Consider the following 14,623-nt stretch of genomic DNA (forward strand, 5'->3'; position numbering starts at 1 on the left):
CAGGGAAATGACAGACATTTACAATACACAGATCATGTGAATAGCTAAAAGGGAAACTAAGACTGGTAGAAATAGCAGGAAAATTTGGCAGATTTTCTCCCAACCTAGGAGAAGAAAAAAATCAAAGGTGCAGACTACTCCAAGAGCACAGTATTCTGATGAATGGTCCCTGTCCCAAGTGCAAGCACATCCCTCCATGCAAAACACTAACTCTCCCGTCCTACTTTTCTTGTTGAGACAAGAGAAGCCATATTTTAGATCTTAAGTTATTAAAGTCAATATTAAGGTCAGAGGGTTTCAAAGTGAAATATGTTTCCGAAGCTCATATTGCATTTCATTAGAACAATATAGGCAAGGAAGTCAGCAGAGGAGTGGGATGGGGAGTGGAGTTGTCTCCTGGTACATTAGTTTGGAGGAAGTTCAGGTAATTCACTGTCTCACATGAAAAGTGGGCCCTGGCCAGTGATGTGGGAAAAGGTGAACAGACAGATGTTGTATCCCTTAAGCTTACATAGAGCCCAGGGAAGGGAAACAGTTAATAGAAACGTCACATCAGCAACAGCTGCCTCAGAAACCAAAAAAAGGGCATGTGTTTCACAATGCAATCATGAAATAGCAGGTAATAATCTGTCAGATGCAGAGGCTGGTTGAAAAGAAGGTGAGGTCAAGGGGGAATCTTAACATTATTGTGGTGGACAGTGGAAAGGGGAGGGATAAAATATTACAATTGGAATGGGCCTAGTCAAGGGTCGTGTCTATGAAAACAGAGGGGAAACCCTGGCTGCGGAAAAAAGGAGAATATTTTGGAAGCTCTGGTGTGAAAGGTAGTATTATCAGGCATAAAAGGGGCAGAATGAAAAACTGAGATAAAGAAAAGAATGCAGGAAGTAATAATATGATCCAGGTAGTTGCAGGAGGCAATGAGAAAAAGAAGTTCAGGAAGGGAAGGAAAGACCGAGAAATAGACTATGTAAAGATGAATGGAAATCTGAAATATGGTCATTGAAATTCCCACTTTCAGAGCAGGCTATTGTCACCTATGAAATGAAAAATAAGTGGTCAGGGAGGGACCAGTATAGGGCAAGAAGGGTGTTCAGCATTTCCTGTCTAAAAGATGAGCATAACTGGGACAGGTTCTTTAATCTGGAGGAAGTGAGTGGAGTTATAGAAACATAGAAAACAGAAGAAGTAGGTCATTTGGCCCTTCGAGCCTACTCCACCTTTCAAAATCATGGCTGATCCTCTCTCAACACCAAACACCTTGATGCCTTTAGAGTCTAGAAATCTATCCCTTCTTAAATATATTCAGTGACTTTGCCTCTAAAGCCCTCTGTGGTAGAGAATTCCACAGGTTCACCACCCTGAGTGAAGAAGTTTCCGTATCCTGAAATTGTGACCCCTTGTTCTAGACTCCCCCAGCCAGAAGAAACAGCATCCCTGCATCCAGTCTGTCCAGCCCTGTCAGAATTTTATGTTGCACTGAGATCCCCTCTCATTCTTCTAAACTCCAGTGAACACAGGCCTAGTCGGCCCAATCTCTACTCATATGACAATCCTGCTATCCCAGGAATCAATCTGTGAGCCTTCATTATTCAATGTGAGGTTTAATTTATTTTATTATCTATGCAATTAAAAAATAATCTAGTTACTTTTACAATCTCTAAGATTATCAATTTGCAAGATGAAAGAAAAATAAGCAAAAGCTTTAAATTCCCCACGAGCAGCCTCTTGTCCCCCTCATCCTGAAATCTATTTCGTATCTGTAATTTCCTCCACGAAATTCTACTCCTACTTGTCCAATGCAGTGGCTACATTTCCCTCAAATTATTCTTACACACTGAATCACAGAATTGTTACAGCACAGAAGGAGACCATTCAGTCCATTGTGTCTGTGCCAGCTCTCCAAATGAGCAATGCACCTAAGGCCATACCTTTACCTTCTCCCCATAATCCTGCACATTCCTCTTTTTCAGATAATCCAGTTCCTTCTTGACTGCTTCATTGAACAAGCCTCCACTACACTCTCAAGCAGTACTCGTGTCTCCAGTGCTTCTTTTGCCAATTACCTTAAATCTTTCTCATTCTCAATCCTCCCACCAGTGGGAACAATTTTTCACTATCTACTCTGTCCAGATCCCTCTTGACTTTGAATACCTTTATCAAATCATCTCTCAACCTTCTCTTCTCCAAGGAAAACAGTCCCAAATTCTCCATTCTATCCATGTATCTGAAGTTTCTCATCCCTGGGAACCATTCTCATGTATCTTGTTTTGTACCCACTCTAACACCTTCACATCTTTCCTAAAACGTGGCGCCCAGAACTGGACGCAATATTCCAGTTCAGGCCAAACCAGTGTTTTATACAAGTTTAGCATAACCTCCTTGCTTTTGTACTCTATGCTCCTATTAATAAAGCCTAGGATACTGTATGCTTTATTAACTGCGCTCTCAACCTGTTCTGCTACCTTCAATGACTTATGCACATAGACACCCAGGTCCCTCTGCTCGGCACCCCTTTTATTTTATATTGTCTCTCCACATTCTTCCTACCAAAATGAATCACTTCCACTTCTCTGCATTGAATTTCATCTGCTACTTGTCCATCCATCTCACCAATTTGCCTGTATCCTTTTGAAGCTCTACACTATTGCCCTCACAGTTCACAACATTTCCAAGTTTTATATCATCTGCAAATTTTGAAATTGTGTACTGTACATCAAGGTCTGGGTCATTAATATACATCAGGAAAGGCAAGGGTCGCAACACTGACACCTGGGGAAGTCCATTACAAACCTTCCGCCAGACCAAAAAATATTAATTACCCACCACTGTCTCTGTTTCCTGTCATTCAGCCAATTTCGGATCCATGGTACTACTGTCCCTTTTATTTCATGACATCCATACATGCCCTCTCACCTCATTATTTCATTTTTGGTAACTTCCTATTCATCTGGCACATCTATATGAATGCATAATTCAGTTTTTAATTCACGGTCCATCCTGCGTTGTTAATATTACATTATCTTACCTCCACTGGTGAAACTTCCTGGAAACCTTCTCCACATTGGTTCCATGATTTTGCAATTGAAGGTGTACATTTATTAGCAAGACTATTTGTTCTCTTGCAGGTAACCTCCGTATCCTGCACATCATGCAAAAAAGAGAATCTCTGCACCATTCCAGGAATCCTTTTCCGCTGAAAAGCATACAGAAATACATTGGGTTAACAATACAAACTGATGAGAAATGCTACATTTGGGTCAATTTGGTTTAACTTTTCACCACAGAATAAACGTTTCACAACAGAATCAGAACATGAACTTCAAAATTAATTGTTTAACTTTTTCCTTTCTTCATCATAGTGAGGGCCGACAGTGTTGGAGAATGCAATAATTTTGTATTTTAGCCCCAAAGTACTCCGAAGTCAAGAGCTGGATGGAAAGTAGAGGTGCTGTGCTCTGTCCCAACCTCAACCTTGCATTTGTGAAGTATAAGCACAGAATGCTATAAATCTCTGAGCACCAGGGAGAGTGTGACTGTCCAATCAAAGATATATGAGCTTCATTTAATTAATTTAGCAAGATCCAAACCCAGATTTCAGGGGTGAAAGTACACTTTGTTAACCCAATATATTATCCAGCCTCCAAGAAGCTTCAAGCCACAAACTGAATACATCAGATAAATGAGAATTTGATTTTAAACATTTTTTTTTCAATTTACTGGCAATAATACATTTTTTAAAAATGGATCTCCTATTGGTCCAAGCTCCAATTGCTGCATTAATTGCCGTTGGCATTCTACCCTATTCTAATCTGCTCCTGGTTATACTACAAAAACTGGATTATTTGAACTCGCCCCTTAAAACATGAACAATCCTTAAGTCTGTGTAGAGTGAAACCCACCTAAATCCAGGACAGAAAGCTATCCCACACCCAAGTCCGCGAACAGAACCTTAATCATTTTGTTAGGTAAACTTGCCCACATCCTACAATGTAGAGTGAAATTATTGGACATGGACATTCCCCAATCCCACTATAATTAAGTGTCCAAGAAAGAGGCTGAAATTTGAAACCCACAAATTGAAATTTTACACAATCCCAGAGTGGGCAAGAAAAATGAGATTACAATAGATATTATTGCCCTATTGTACTACGTGTATGGAGAGTCTTGCAGTGAATGGGCATGGGCATCTCCCAATATCCCTGTAACTGACAGCACTGTGAACAACTTGTATTCTCATTGCAGCCTGTGCATTTAGTTAAATATTCTGAGGTGATTTACAGAAGAGAAACATCAAGCAGAACATGTAGGCAGGTAACTTAAGGCATAGTCGAAGGGATAGGTTTTCAGGAACCTTTTGAACATGGGGAGGAAAGGAAGCAAAGCTGAGAAGTTCAGCAAAGTTTTCCAAAACAGCCTGTGTCAGCCATGGATCAGTGGCAGCACTCTCCCTCAAAATCAGAACATTTTTGGTTCAACCCCCATTCCAGACACTGCAATGGGCAAGTTGTCTTATCAGGAAAGGTTAGACAGACTGGGCTGGTTTCCACTGGAGTTTAGAAGGGTGAGGGGGGACTTTTTGAAATATATAAGATCCTCAAAGGCATTGGCAAGGTGGATGTGGGAAGGATGGTGGGTGAGTCCAGGACTAAGGGGCACTATTTTAAAATTAGGGGTTCCCTAAGAGATGAGGAGAATTTTTTTCTCTCAAAGGGTTGTGTGACTTTGGAACTCTCTGCCTCCAAAGGCGGTGGAGGCAGGGTTATTAAACATTTTTAAGGCAGAGGTAGATGGATTCCTGTTAGACAAGGGAATCAAAGATTATTGGGGGTAGATGGGAACGTGGAATTCAAAACACAAACAGATCAACCATGATCTTATTGAATGGTGGAACAGGTTTGAGGGGCCAAATGGCCTACTTCTGCTCCTAGTTCGTATGTTCATTTGTTAAGCATAAAATCTAGGCTGACAATCCAGTGCAGTATTGAAGGAGTGCTGCACTTTTTGAGGTGCCATCCTTCAGCTGAGACATTAAACTGAGGCTTTATCTCCCCTCTCAGGTAAAAGATCCCACAGCACTATTTTAAAGAGCAGGGGAGCCATTAATTATCCCTCAACCAACGTCACTAAAATAAATTATCTGGTCATTAGACATTGCTGTGCACAAATTGACTGCACATTTCCTACAACTGTGACTACACTTCAAAAGTACTTAATTAGCTATAAAGCAATTTGGGAAATTCTGGAATCATGAAAGGTGCTAGAGAAACACAAATCTGTCTTCCTTTTTTTCCCATCACTGATTATAGAGCCTGTATAAAAAAGGAAGAAAGGGATAGTTGGATATGAGGTCAGAGTAAGAACTGAAAATTGGGCCATAAGTAGTAGGAGTTTCACTGATAGAGAAGAAACAAAGATGACAATTTTCAATTCAATGAACTGGCAATAGGGAGCCAATGGAGTTTAGCACTGAGAATCACTGACAATTTCATATTTCATGGGGTTGTCACCTCCCAAGCCACTCTAACTGACTGCATCGTGATCAATGGACATAAGCATCTTTCGTCTAATAATTTAGAGACCTGGAATAATAATCAAGATTGTGTTTTCAAATCCCACCACTGAATTTCATGAATCTAAATTCAGTTAAATTAAATGGAGAAAAAAATGGATTAAAAGCCGGTATCAAGTGGTGGTTCATTTTTCCCCGGTTTTGCAGAAAACCTGCCATTCTAACATGGTGTGCCCTACATGTAACTCCAGGCCCACAGCACTATGGTTGACTCTTAACTGTCCTGTGAAATGGCCTACCAAGTCACTCAGTTGTATTAAACCACCACAGAAAACTACAGGAATAAAACTGGACAGACCTCAGCATCGGATTTAAACACAATAAAAACCAGCAGACCCTGCAATGTCCTCCCCTGGGTACTTGTACCAAAACTGAGACACCCACAAATGAATTAAGCAATTGTCTGACAGGTATGATTCTATGAGAATGATTATCAATGTCCCAGACACCTCCATTACCATCCCCTGGTATGCCCTGTCCCAACAAAAGGAGGTGGAGGCACAGTGGTATGCAGTCAGGAGGGAGCAGCCCTGGGATTTCTCAACAACTGATTTTAGGCTCCATGAAGTTTCATGGCAGCAGGTGAGACGTGTGCAAGAAAACCATCTGCAGGTTACCACCTACTACCTTTCCTCATCTGATGAATCAATGCTCCTCCATGTTGAAGGACTGAGGGCAGTAAACCACATTGCCAGGAGTGCCTTATTAATACCACCACTGATGGAGCTAGCCAAGACCGTAAATTTAGTTAAAAGCAAAAAAACTGCAGATGCTGGAACTCCAAAACAAAAACAAAAATACCTGGAAAAACTCAGCAGGTCCGACAGCATCTGCGGAGTAAATTTAGTTCATGCTTTTATTTTAGCAAAAGATTCTAGCACAATAAGCGTGTTTGCAATTTGGGGTGACTGGAAATAGGTTGGCACATAGCATGGTGACCCACCCTGCCAAAGAGGCAATCTGCACTCTTGGTGTTGGCCTGATGATTTCCTTCACAAACTCTCCCACTTTTTACCGTTTCCGTTTCAGATGTGCCTTAGTTCCATCACTTTAGTCAATGAGCTATCCTCTTGTTTACCATTACTTGTTAGTGTTCTCCTGTGCGAATTTGTTTCCGCCATTCCGTTTATGTTCCTTTTTAAATTCCACTCATCCCTATTTCTGATGACAAATTCACCCTTGAAAAGCATTACCGGGGTAACCCTGTCCTTTCCACGGATGCCGACTGACCAGCTGCGTTTGTTTCAAGTTCTCTCAATTCTGCCTCCTTTGAGTCTATTTGTTGAATTAACCCTCCCTCTGGCCAACTACAGCTAGGATAAAGGATAGTAGCCTTGCCCCCAGAGAGAAAGCCGCAACGCAGTCTGCCCCGGTAAACACCCTGTACCTTCCTGGTGCCAAACATTACACCGCTCGATCCGCTCAGGCCCGAACACAAATTTGAACTTTCAACCCTCCACGTTACCACGGCAATGTGGGCGGAGCCAGACCAGCAGCTACGCTGAGGCTGCGTAAAACTGTCCAATCAGCTACATGTTGAAGCGGAAGTGGGTGTCAGGGGAGATGTAAGCAGAAAGCAAAATAATGCAGATGCTGGAAATCCAAAACAAAAATACCTGGAAAAACTTAGCAGGTCTGGCAGCATCTGCGGAGAGGAACACGGTTAACGTTTCGAGTCCGTATGACCCTTCACACCTTTTTGTACTTTTGTCTATGACATCTTTTGGTTATCTCCACCTATCCCAGCCCCCCTTAAACCAGCTTATATTTCACCTCTCTTCTATTTTTACTTAGTTCTGTTGAAGAGTCATACGGACTCGAAATGTTAACAGTGCTTCTCGCCACAGATGCTGCCAGACCTGCTGAGTTTTTCCAGGGGAGATGCAACCACTCAGGGTAGGGAAGACCCAAAGATAACAAAAAAGGCAGAGGAGATTTATTAGGATGTTGCCTGGGATAGAGAGCTTTAGTTTTGAGGAGAGATTGGAGCTATTTTCCCTGGAGCAGAGGAGATTGAGGGGAGGACATGATTGAGGTGTATAAAATTATGAGGGGCATAGATAGGGTAGACTGGAAGGAACTTTTCCCCTTGGTGGAGGGATCAATAACCAGAGGTCATAGATTTAAGGTAAGGGGTAGGAGGTTTAGAGGGGATATGAGGAAGAATTTTTTCACCCAGAAGGTGGTGGGAATCTGGAACTCACTGCCTGAAAGGGTAGTAGAGGTAGAAAACCTCATAAAATTTAAGTAGTATTTGGATGTGCACTTGCGATGCCATGGCATACAAGGCTATGGGCCTCGTGCTGGAAAATGGGATTAGGTTAGGTACTTGTTTGACCAGTGCAGACTCGATGGGTTGAAGGGCCTTTTTCAGTGCTGTAGACCTCTATGATTCTGTGAACTTAGCTGTTCAGGGCCCTTTTAACTAGAAATCCTTCGACAGATCTGGTACATCATACTGCCTGACTAATTGGCCGGGATGCTAATTCTATGGCTGAGTTGAAGAGACACAGCAAAGCCTGCTCAGTGACGAACGACTTCCCAACCAAATGCCAGCCTCCCACTGCACATGGGACTTTTTAGCCAAATCTTAGCCTAAGGATTTTGCAAACATTTTTGAAAGGAGGTGGTTGGCAAGGCAGAGGGAACTGGGTAGAGAATTGAGAGGGAAGAAGCACAGTTCCTGAATAAGTGACTGAAAATACTGATTTTTAAAAATTCAATCACGGGACGTGAACAGCGCAGGTAAGGCCTGCATTTATTGTGTCTCTAATTGCCTTTGAGGTTGTGGTGATCAGGTACCTTATTCTTAACTGCAGTCCATGTGGTGAAAATAGTTCCACAGTACTGTTAGGGGGGCAGTTCCATGATTTTGACTATGAAGGAATGGCAATATATTTCCAAGTCATAAAAACAAAAACAGAATTACCTGGAAAAACTCAGCAGGTCTGGCAGCATCGGCGGAGAAGAAGAGTTGACGTTTCGAGTCCTCATGACCCTTCGACAGAACTTGAGTTCGAGTCCAAGAAAGAGTTGAAATATAAATCTTTTATGCTCTCCCCACCCCCACTAGAGCTATACCTTGAGTGCCCTACCATCCATTCTTAATTAGCACATTTATTTAGATAATATCACCAACTTTAACACCTATGTGTTCTTTTGTTCTGTTGTTGGTGACATCTTTTGATGATCTGCTTCTATCACTGCTTGTTTGTCCCTACAACCACACCAACCCCCTCCACTTCTCTCTCTCACTCTCTCCGCACCCCCCCCCCCCCCCCACACACACACACACACACACACACACACACACCTTAAACCAGCTTATATTTCAACTCTTTCTTGGACTCGAACTCAAGTTCTGTCGAAGGGCATGAGGACTCGAAATGTCAACTCTTTTCTTCTCCGCCGATGCTGCCAGACCTGCTGAGTTTTTCCAGGTAATTCTATTTCCAAGTCATGTTGTTTTGTGGCTTGGAGGCAATCTTGCAGGTGGTGGTGATCCCAAATGCCTGCTGCCCTTGCCCTTCAAGGAGGTAGAGGCTGCAGGTTTGGGAGAGACTTTGGGAAATTGGTGCAGTGCAATGATGGTACAATGATGCTGGCACCATGCACCAATGATAGAGGCTGCTATGTCCTGAATAGTATCAAGCTTGTTGAGTGTTATTGGGCTGCACTCATCCAGGCAAGTGACTTGTGCCTTGTAGATGGTGGAATTGTCTCTAAGCACAGAAAACCCAGCTTCTGTCCTGTTTTTCTAGCCACTGGGCTTTATCTTCAGCTCGGCAAGCGGGTATGGGGCCCATTCGCTGAGGTGTAAAATGATGAAGAGTGATGTCGGGTGTGCATCCCGACATCATCACGTCATTTAGATTTTTGGTTCGGCGGGCGCACAGCCGACTCAGTTGTCAAAGGCCTGTTAAAGCCATTAATTAACTAATTAAGCCTACTGAGAAAGCTCTCCATCCAACCTTAAGGCAGGATGAGGTTTCATGAAGGGTTTATAAATTAAATAAACTTTTTCATTAAAGTTCATTGACACTGTCACATGAGGGGACGTCTTAATTTTTTTTTCTTTATTAAAACTTTTGAACCTTAAAACTTATCTCCCTGAGGCACCTCTGCGGCGCTGACCCGATCCGGGGTGCTGATGGGGTCAGTGCCCACCACCACACAACCCCCCAACCCCTCTCTCCACTGTTTATTTGGTTGGTTCAAGTTTCTGCCCAACAGGGGTCCCCAAGATGTCAATGATTGGGAATTTAACAATGGCAATACCATTTGAGTAGAAATGGGCAAGACTGAGATTGGGAGCCTAGCCTACAGAAGATCATGACATAGCACACCGGAAATCAACTGTTCCAACCTTTGAAAGGACATGATCTATTCAACCAAACCAGCCAGTGGTTACTTGTAGATTTTTCAATTCAGCTTAGTGAAAATTTGGACAAATTTCATGGATATGATTCCCAAGTTATGGACAAAGTAGTTTTTATAATCAAATGAAATACTTTATACACTTTTCATGATGGGCAGCAAGGAAACTAATGGACAGATTCTTATCTTGTGAGGATAACTCCAATAACTGCAAATCATCTCCACTGAATTTTCAGGGCCTCTCAAAGGCAGGAACAGGGCAGGGGGAGGGGAGCAAAAAAACCAGTGCCAGGCAGTGTGTCAATATCAAGGTGGCAATCCTGGTGCTAGCAATAATCACCAGGATGTGGGGGGGTGGGAGAGAGCCGAAAAGGAATCACATTCTTTCCCCCCAACTGAGACCAATTAACACTATTGAAAAGTTCAAGAATTTGTCAAGTGATGAAGTTTAAATTTTCAAAGGGGTGGACAGGTTACCCACACCTTCAGAAACTGACCAGCTAAAGGGAGGCAGGTAGAGTGGGGATCCAGTCATAGCTTCCCCAGGGCATCAACCCATAAGAGGGTGGGATGAAGCAAAGGGGGACTGAACACTTAGGGAGATTATCAGTATTTAACACTGGTTCCAAAGTATGAGACTACTAAGGGAGCAGCAGGAGTGGCCAATGAACATTTTGAGATATGGGAGTATTGAGGTGGTAAAAAATTGCATTGGGGAAGAGGCATTCGCTGCGAGTACCAGGAAGGGGACCCTGGAGTTTAGCAATATAGAGGAGGAAGTAGGTTATCACCTGAAAATTGTTTTTTTTAAAAAATCAGAGGTGGGCAAGCAGTGGATAATGTGCAATAGTAGTTTTCATGTGGATGAATTAGCAATGGAAGAAAAAATATTGCTTAAGGTGAGGTGGGAGATTTTAAGCAACAAGGATTGGAGAGAGGTAAGTATGGGCTAAATTAGATAGAAGTCAAGTTAAAATTAAAGGAATTAACAGCAACGTACATTCTTGTAATAAGTGTGCAGTATAATGTGAATGGTCTGTTTTCTTCCACCCAGTTACTTACCTTCAACAAGAGGAAAAACCAGTATTCCCTCGGGCATGCTTATGTTTCTCTGAGACAGAGGCCTGGAAACAGTTTCTTAGCCTGCTTGCCTTAAAAAAAAGCCGCGGTCTTGGGAGAAAATGAGGTGCCCATATCACTGTTTAATCTTTTTGTTAAGAAAAACCATTGGTTCATGTTTGGTTTAACTTCACACGGATGCAAAAGAAAATCTGTGAAACTGTGAGATGAAAAAGTGGAGGCAACTTTTTGCAAACCAATAGTTTAACAACAAAATTCCTGTTGGTGTAGCTGAGTCCAGACTTAACTTGTCATAAAGCGTGTCCTTAAAAGCAGTCAGCGCTTACATTTAAAGTGCAGAAATGCACTGCAGCCGAGAAGGAATAGAGTTTGAATTAAGCCATTTCTAATGTCAGTATTTTTTTTAAGGAAGTTTAAGAAATGTTTTGTTTAATTCAGCGTGCTGTCCAGAAATTGAATCATGCCCCTAAAGGGTGTGACCCACAAGCAGGGCATACTACACCAGCGTTAAAGGCCCAGTGGTAGGACTACAGGAAATCTGTCTATTGGCCTCATTAGTACCAGTGACCTGGGGGTGGGGGGTTGGTGGGTGAAGCTGGATCAGCCTAGTGATGCTAGTGTAGGGCAGTGAGCAAGTCCACTTTTTTCACTTGCATGTTTGTTGGTAACATCCAGCAGTCTCTTAAAAAGACCACTGGTTTGGCTGTCATAAACTTCAGAAAACTGACAGTTGCACTGACCAACAAACATTCAATTGTGTTTTTAATGACAATCGACTGCTTTATGGTCACTTTTACTAACAGCAGATTTTTATTTTCAGATTTTAAAAAAAACTTAAGTCAAATTCTCAAACTATCATGGTGGGATTTGAATTCAATCTCTGGATTATTTATCCATGGCCAGCTAGGTTTTAGATCACCAATATATCCTTGGTGTATGGCTTAGTGCTACAATTTCACCCATAGTCTAAAGAATCTGGTATATAAAATATTTATGCAATGACATGACAACTATTGGATACATCCATACAACAAAGCACAAGGTTAGTGGCAAAGCTTCAACACAAGTATCACTAAAACTTTTAATGTACAATTACTGCATTACCATTTAAACTAATTTAATTAACAGGTGTTAGACAGCTTGGTAAACCAACTTAATTTAACTGGAGAACCTAAGGAGAGCTATTTTTAATGGGAGGCAATATTCACATTTTGTTCAAAAATTTGTTACATTATAAAAAGGTTTTCATAGTCACTGAATTAAAACAGGGATTTGTTTAATTAAGTTCTTTTTGGCTTTCACCCTTTGTCATGCACCAATTCTTAGTGTCTGGTTGGTCTATATCCATCATCTTCAGCTAACTAATGAGATACGGCATATCAAAGACCTGGAACGATTTTCACAATCCTGCACAAAACACTGCTGGGATCCTTCTGACAACATTGCAAAGATCAGGAAAAAGGTAAGGTTATTAACCATAATCCACAAAGGACTATAGGCATCTCCCTCCGTTAGAGAGACAATTGTATCAGGAAAATGGCTAAAGAAATGCAGGAATAAACATATGTTCTCCCATTGGTATTATCAAAGTCATGCTACACAATTTCCTGCGCCAACTAGAAATTTTAAAACAAAAACAAAACATTTACATCAATCCCCAATAACAATTAAATTTCATAGCGGCCTATAAGTTCTGTCCATTTATAAATATTTCATCCTCTTTTGCATTTCTGCCACTGGTGAAAAACAAAAATCTAGAGCAAGTGGACCCGAACTTCTTAACAATTCTTTCCTATACCACAGATACAGATTCCTTTCCACAGATCGATACAGCACAGGAAGTGACTATACAGCCCAGGAGTCTGTGCAAGCTCTTTTTGTATCAATTTTGGATGGGAAAAGGCAAAGGATCATTTTTGTTTAAAAAAGTGCTTTTTGCAAGGATTTTGATGAAAACATCCAATTTTCATAAAAACAGACTTCCACTTAAAAAATTAATCTGAGACCTTCAACATAATTTAGCAATAGCCCTTTGTATCCAATAGTACTGGATCAATTACAGCTAAATAACTAATGATTATTTTAACTGGTACTTGCCTTAACAATTACTTAAGCATAATTGCTTCAATATTCAACTTAATCTAACCAGGCTACAACAAAAGTCTGAATAAACACACCAACAAAAAATGGTATTCAAAGGTATAAATCTAATAAGTTAGGACTGCTAGTATATTACAATGTAAATCATCGCCCTGGTTTGCATGTAGACCATGCAACTACCCTAAACTCCAGTGTTTTCAATGCATAATCAAACCAAGTAGTAATATGAACAATACACCAGCTGTTGCAAAATGTCAATTTGACAGCAGATGCAGATTTTTTTTTACAAACAGTTTGCAGGTTTAAATAGGTTCACTGTAACAATTTCATCTAGGTGTGAAACGTAGCAATCAATTAAGATAGAGAAAAATGCTGCAGGCCTGAACTGAATTTTCTTTAAATAGCAAAATACAGATTAAAAGAGAACATTTGCTAAGAAATATGTCTTAAATAATTCAGTACAATCTTTTATGACATGTAGGAATAGCATGGATTTTGTAAAGTCATGTCTAACCAATTGAATTTTGAGGTAATTAACATGGTATATAATGAAGTGTCTACAGATGTTATTTATATGGACTTCCTGAGACATTTGATAAGGTTCCACAAAATTGACTTAACAGAATAAGTATACCGAGAATTGGAGGCAATTTATCAACATTGGTACAGAATCGATTAGAAGGGATAATACATATGTACTCCAAATGGCAGGATATGACAAGTGGTGTGCCCCAGGGATTTTTATTAGGGCCTCACCTTTTCTGTATGTTTATAAATGATTTGGATGGAAGAGGAGAGAGAGACACATGTATTTGCTCTACTCATATAGCATAGATGGGAGCAAAATGTTGCAAAGGAACATTAATAAATTACATGAGTATACAAACTGTGACAGATGGAATTGAATCTCTGATTTATCTTTTTTAGATAGAGTATTTTCTAAAATGCAAAAAAAAACTAGGATCTGTGGAGGAGCAGAGATTTAAGGACCCAAGTACAAAAATTGCTAAAAGATTAGTGAACAGGTAGAAAAAAAAATGATAATTGAATGTTTGGGGCTGGGATATAAAGGGATATAAGAGATGTTATGTAAAACTCTGGACAGATCCCATTCAGAGTATAGTATTCAGTTCTGGGTACGGCACCTCAGGAAAAATATATTTGCCTTGGAAGGGGGTGCAGTGCAAATTTACCAGAATGATACCAGGACTAAACAATTAACTCACATTCCTTCAAAATACAGGAGTGCGTGATGGACCAGAGGCTTAGAAAGATGGTGCAAATCCAGCCTGGATTCATATCCAGAAGCAGCCCATTATTGCCATTTTTGTTTTGAGACAAGTGATGGAGAAATATCTGGAAGGCCAATTAAACATGATGACTGTATTCTTCAATCTAGAGAAGGCTTATGACCAGATACCTAGCCCCTAGGGAGGAAGTTAGGTGATGCGCTCAAAGTTGTGGCGTCCCTGTGAAATACATATGACTTTTACA

At 40.9% G+C, this 14,623-nt stretch overlaps 1 protein-coding gene across 3 annotated transcripts in view; it reads right to left on the bottom strand.

Annotated features, from left to right (window-relative positions):
* The window catches only part of spidr (scaffold protein involved in DNA repair), a 336,544-nt gene extending 329,502 nt beyond the window's left edge, over nt 1-7,042 (bottom strand). For all 3 annotated transcript variants that reach the window (XR_005943341.1, XM_041190250.1, XM_041190247.1), the window contains exons 1-2: nt 6,960-7,042; nt 3,029-3,196 (exon numbers count right to left, since the gene is read on the bottom strand). Coding sequence is in view for 2 of the 3 variants with exons in the window: in XM_041190250.1 (XP_041046184.1) it covers nt 3,029-3,196; nt 6,960-6,977 (186 nt within the window). In the remaining variant the exon portion in view is untranslated. The remainder of the gene's footprint in view (nt 1-3,028; nt 3,197-6,959) is intronic.
* Nucleotides 7,043-14,623: the final 7,581 nt, after the last annotated feature.

The sequence above is a fragment of the Carcharodon carcharias genome, chromosome 6 (genome assembly GCF_017639515.1).
Source record: "Carcharodon carcharias isolate sCarCar2 chromosome 6, sCarCar2.pri, whole genome shotgun sequence".
Lineage (NCBI taxonomy): Eukaryota > Metazoa > Chordata > Chondrichthyes > Lamniformes > Lamnidae > Carcharodon > Carcharodon carcharias.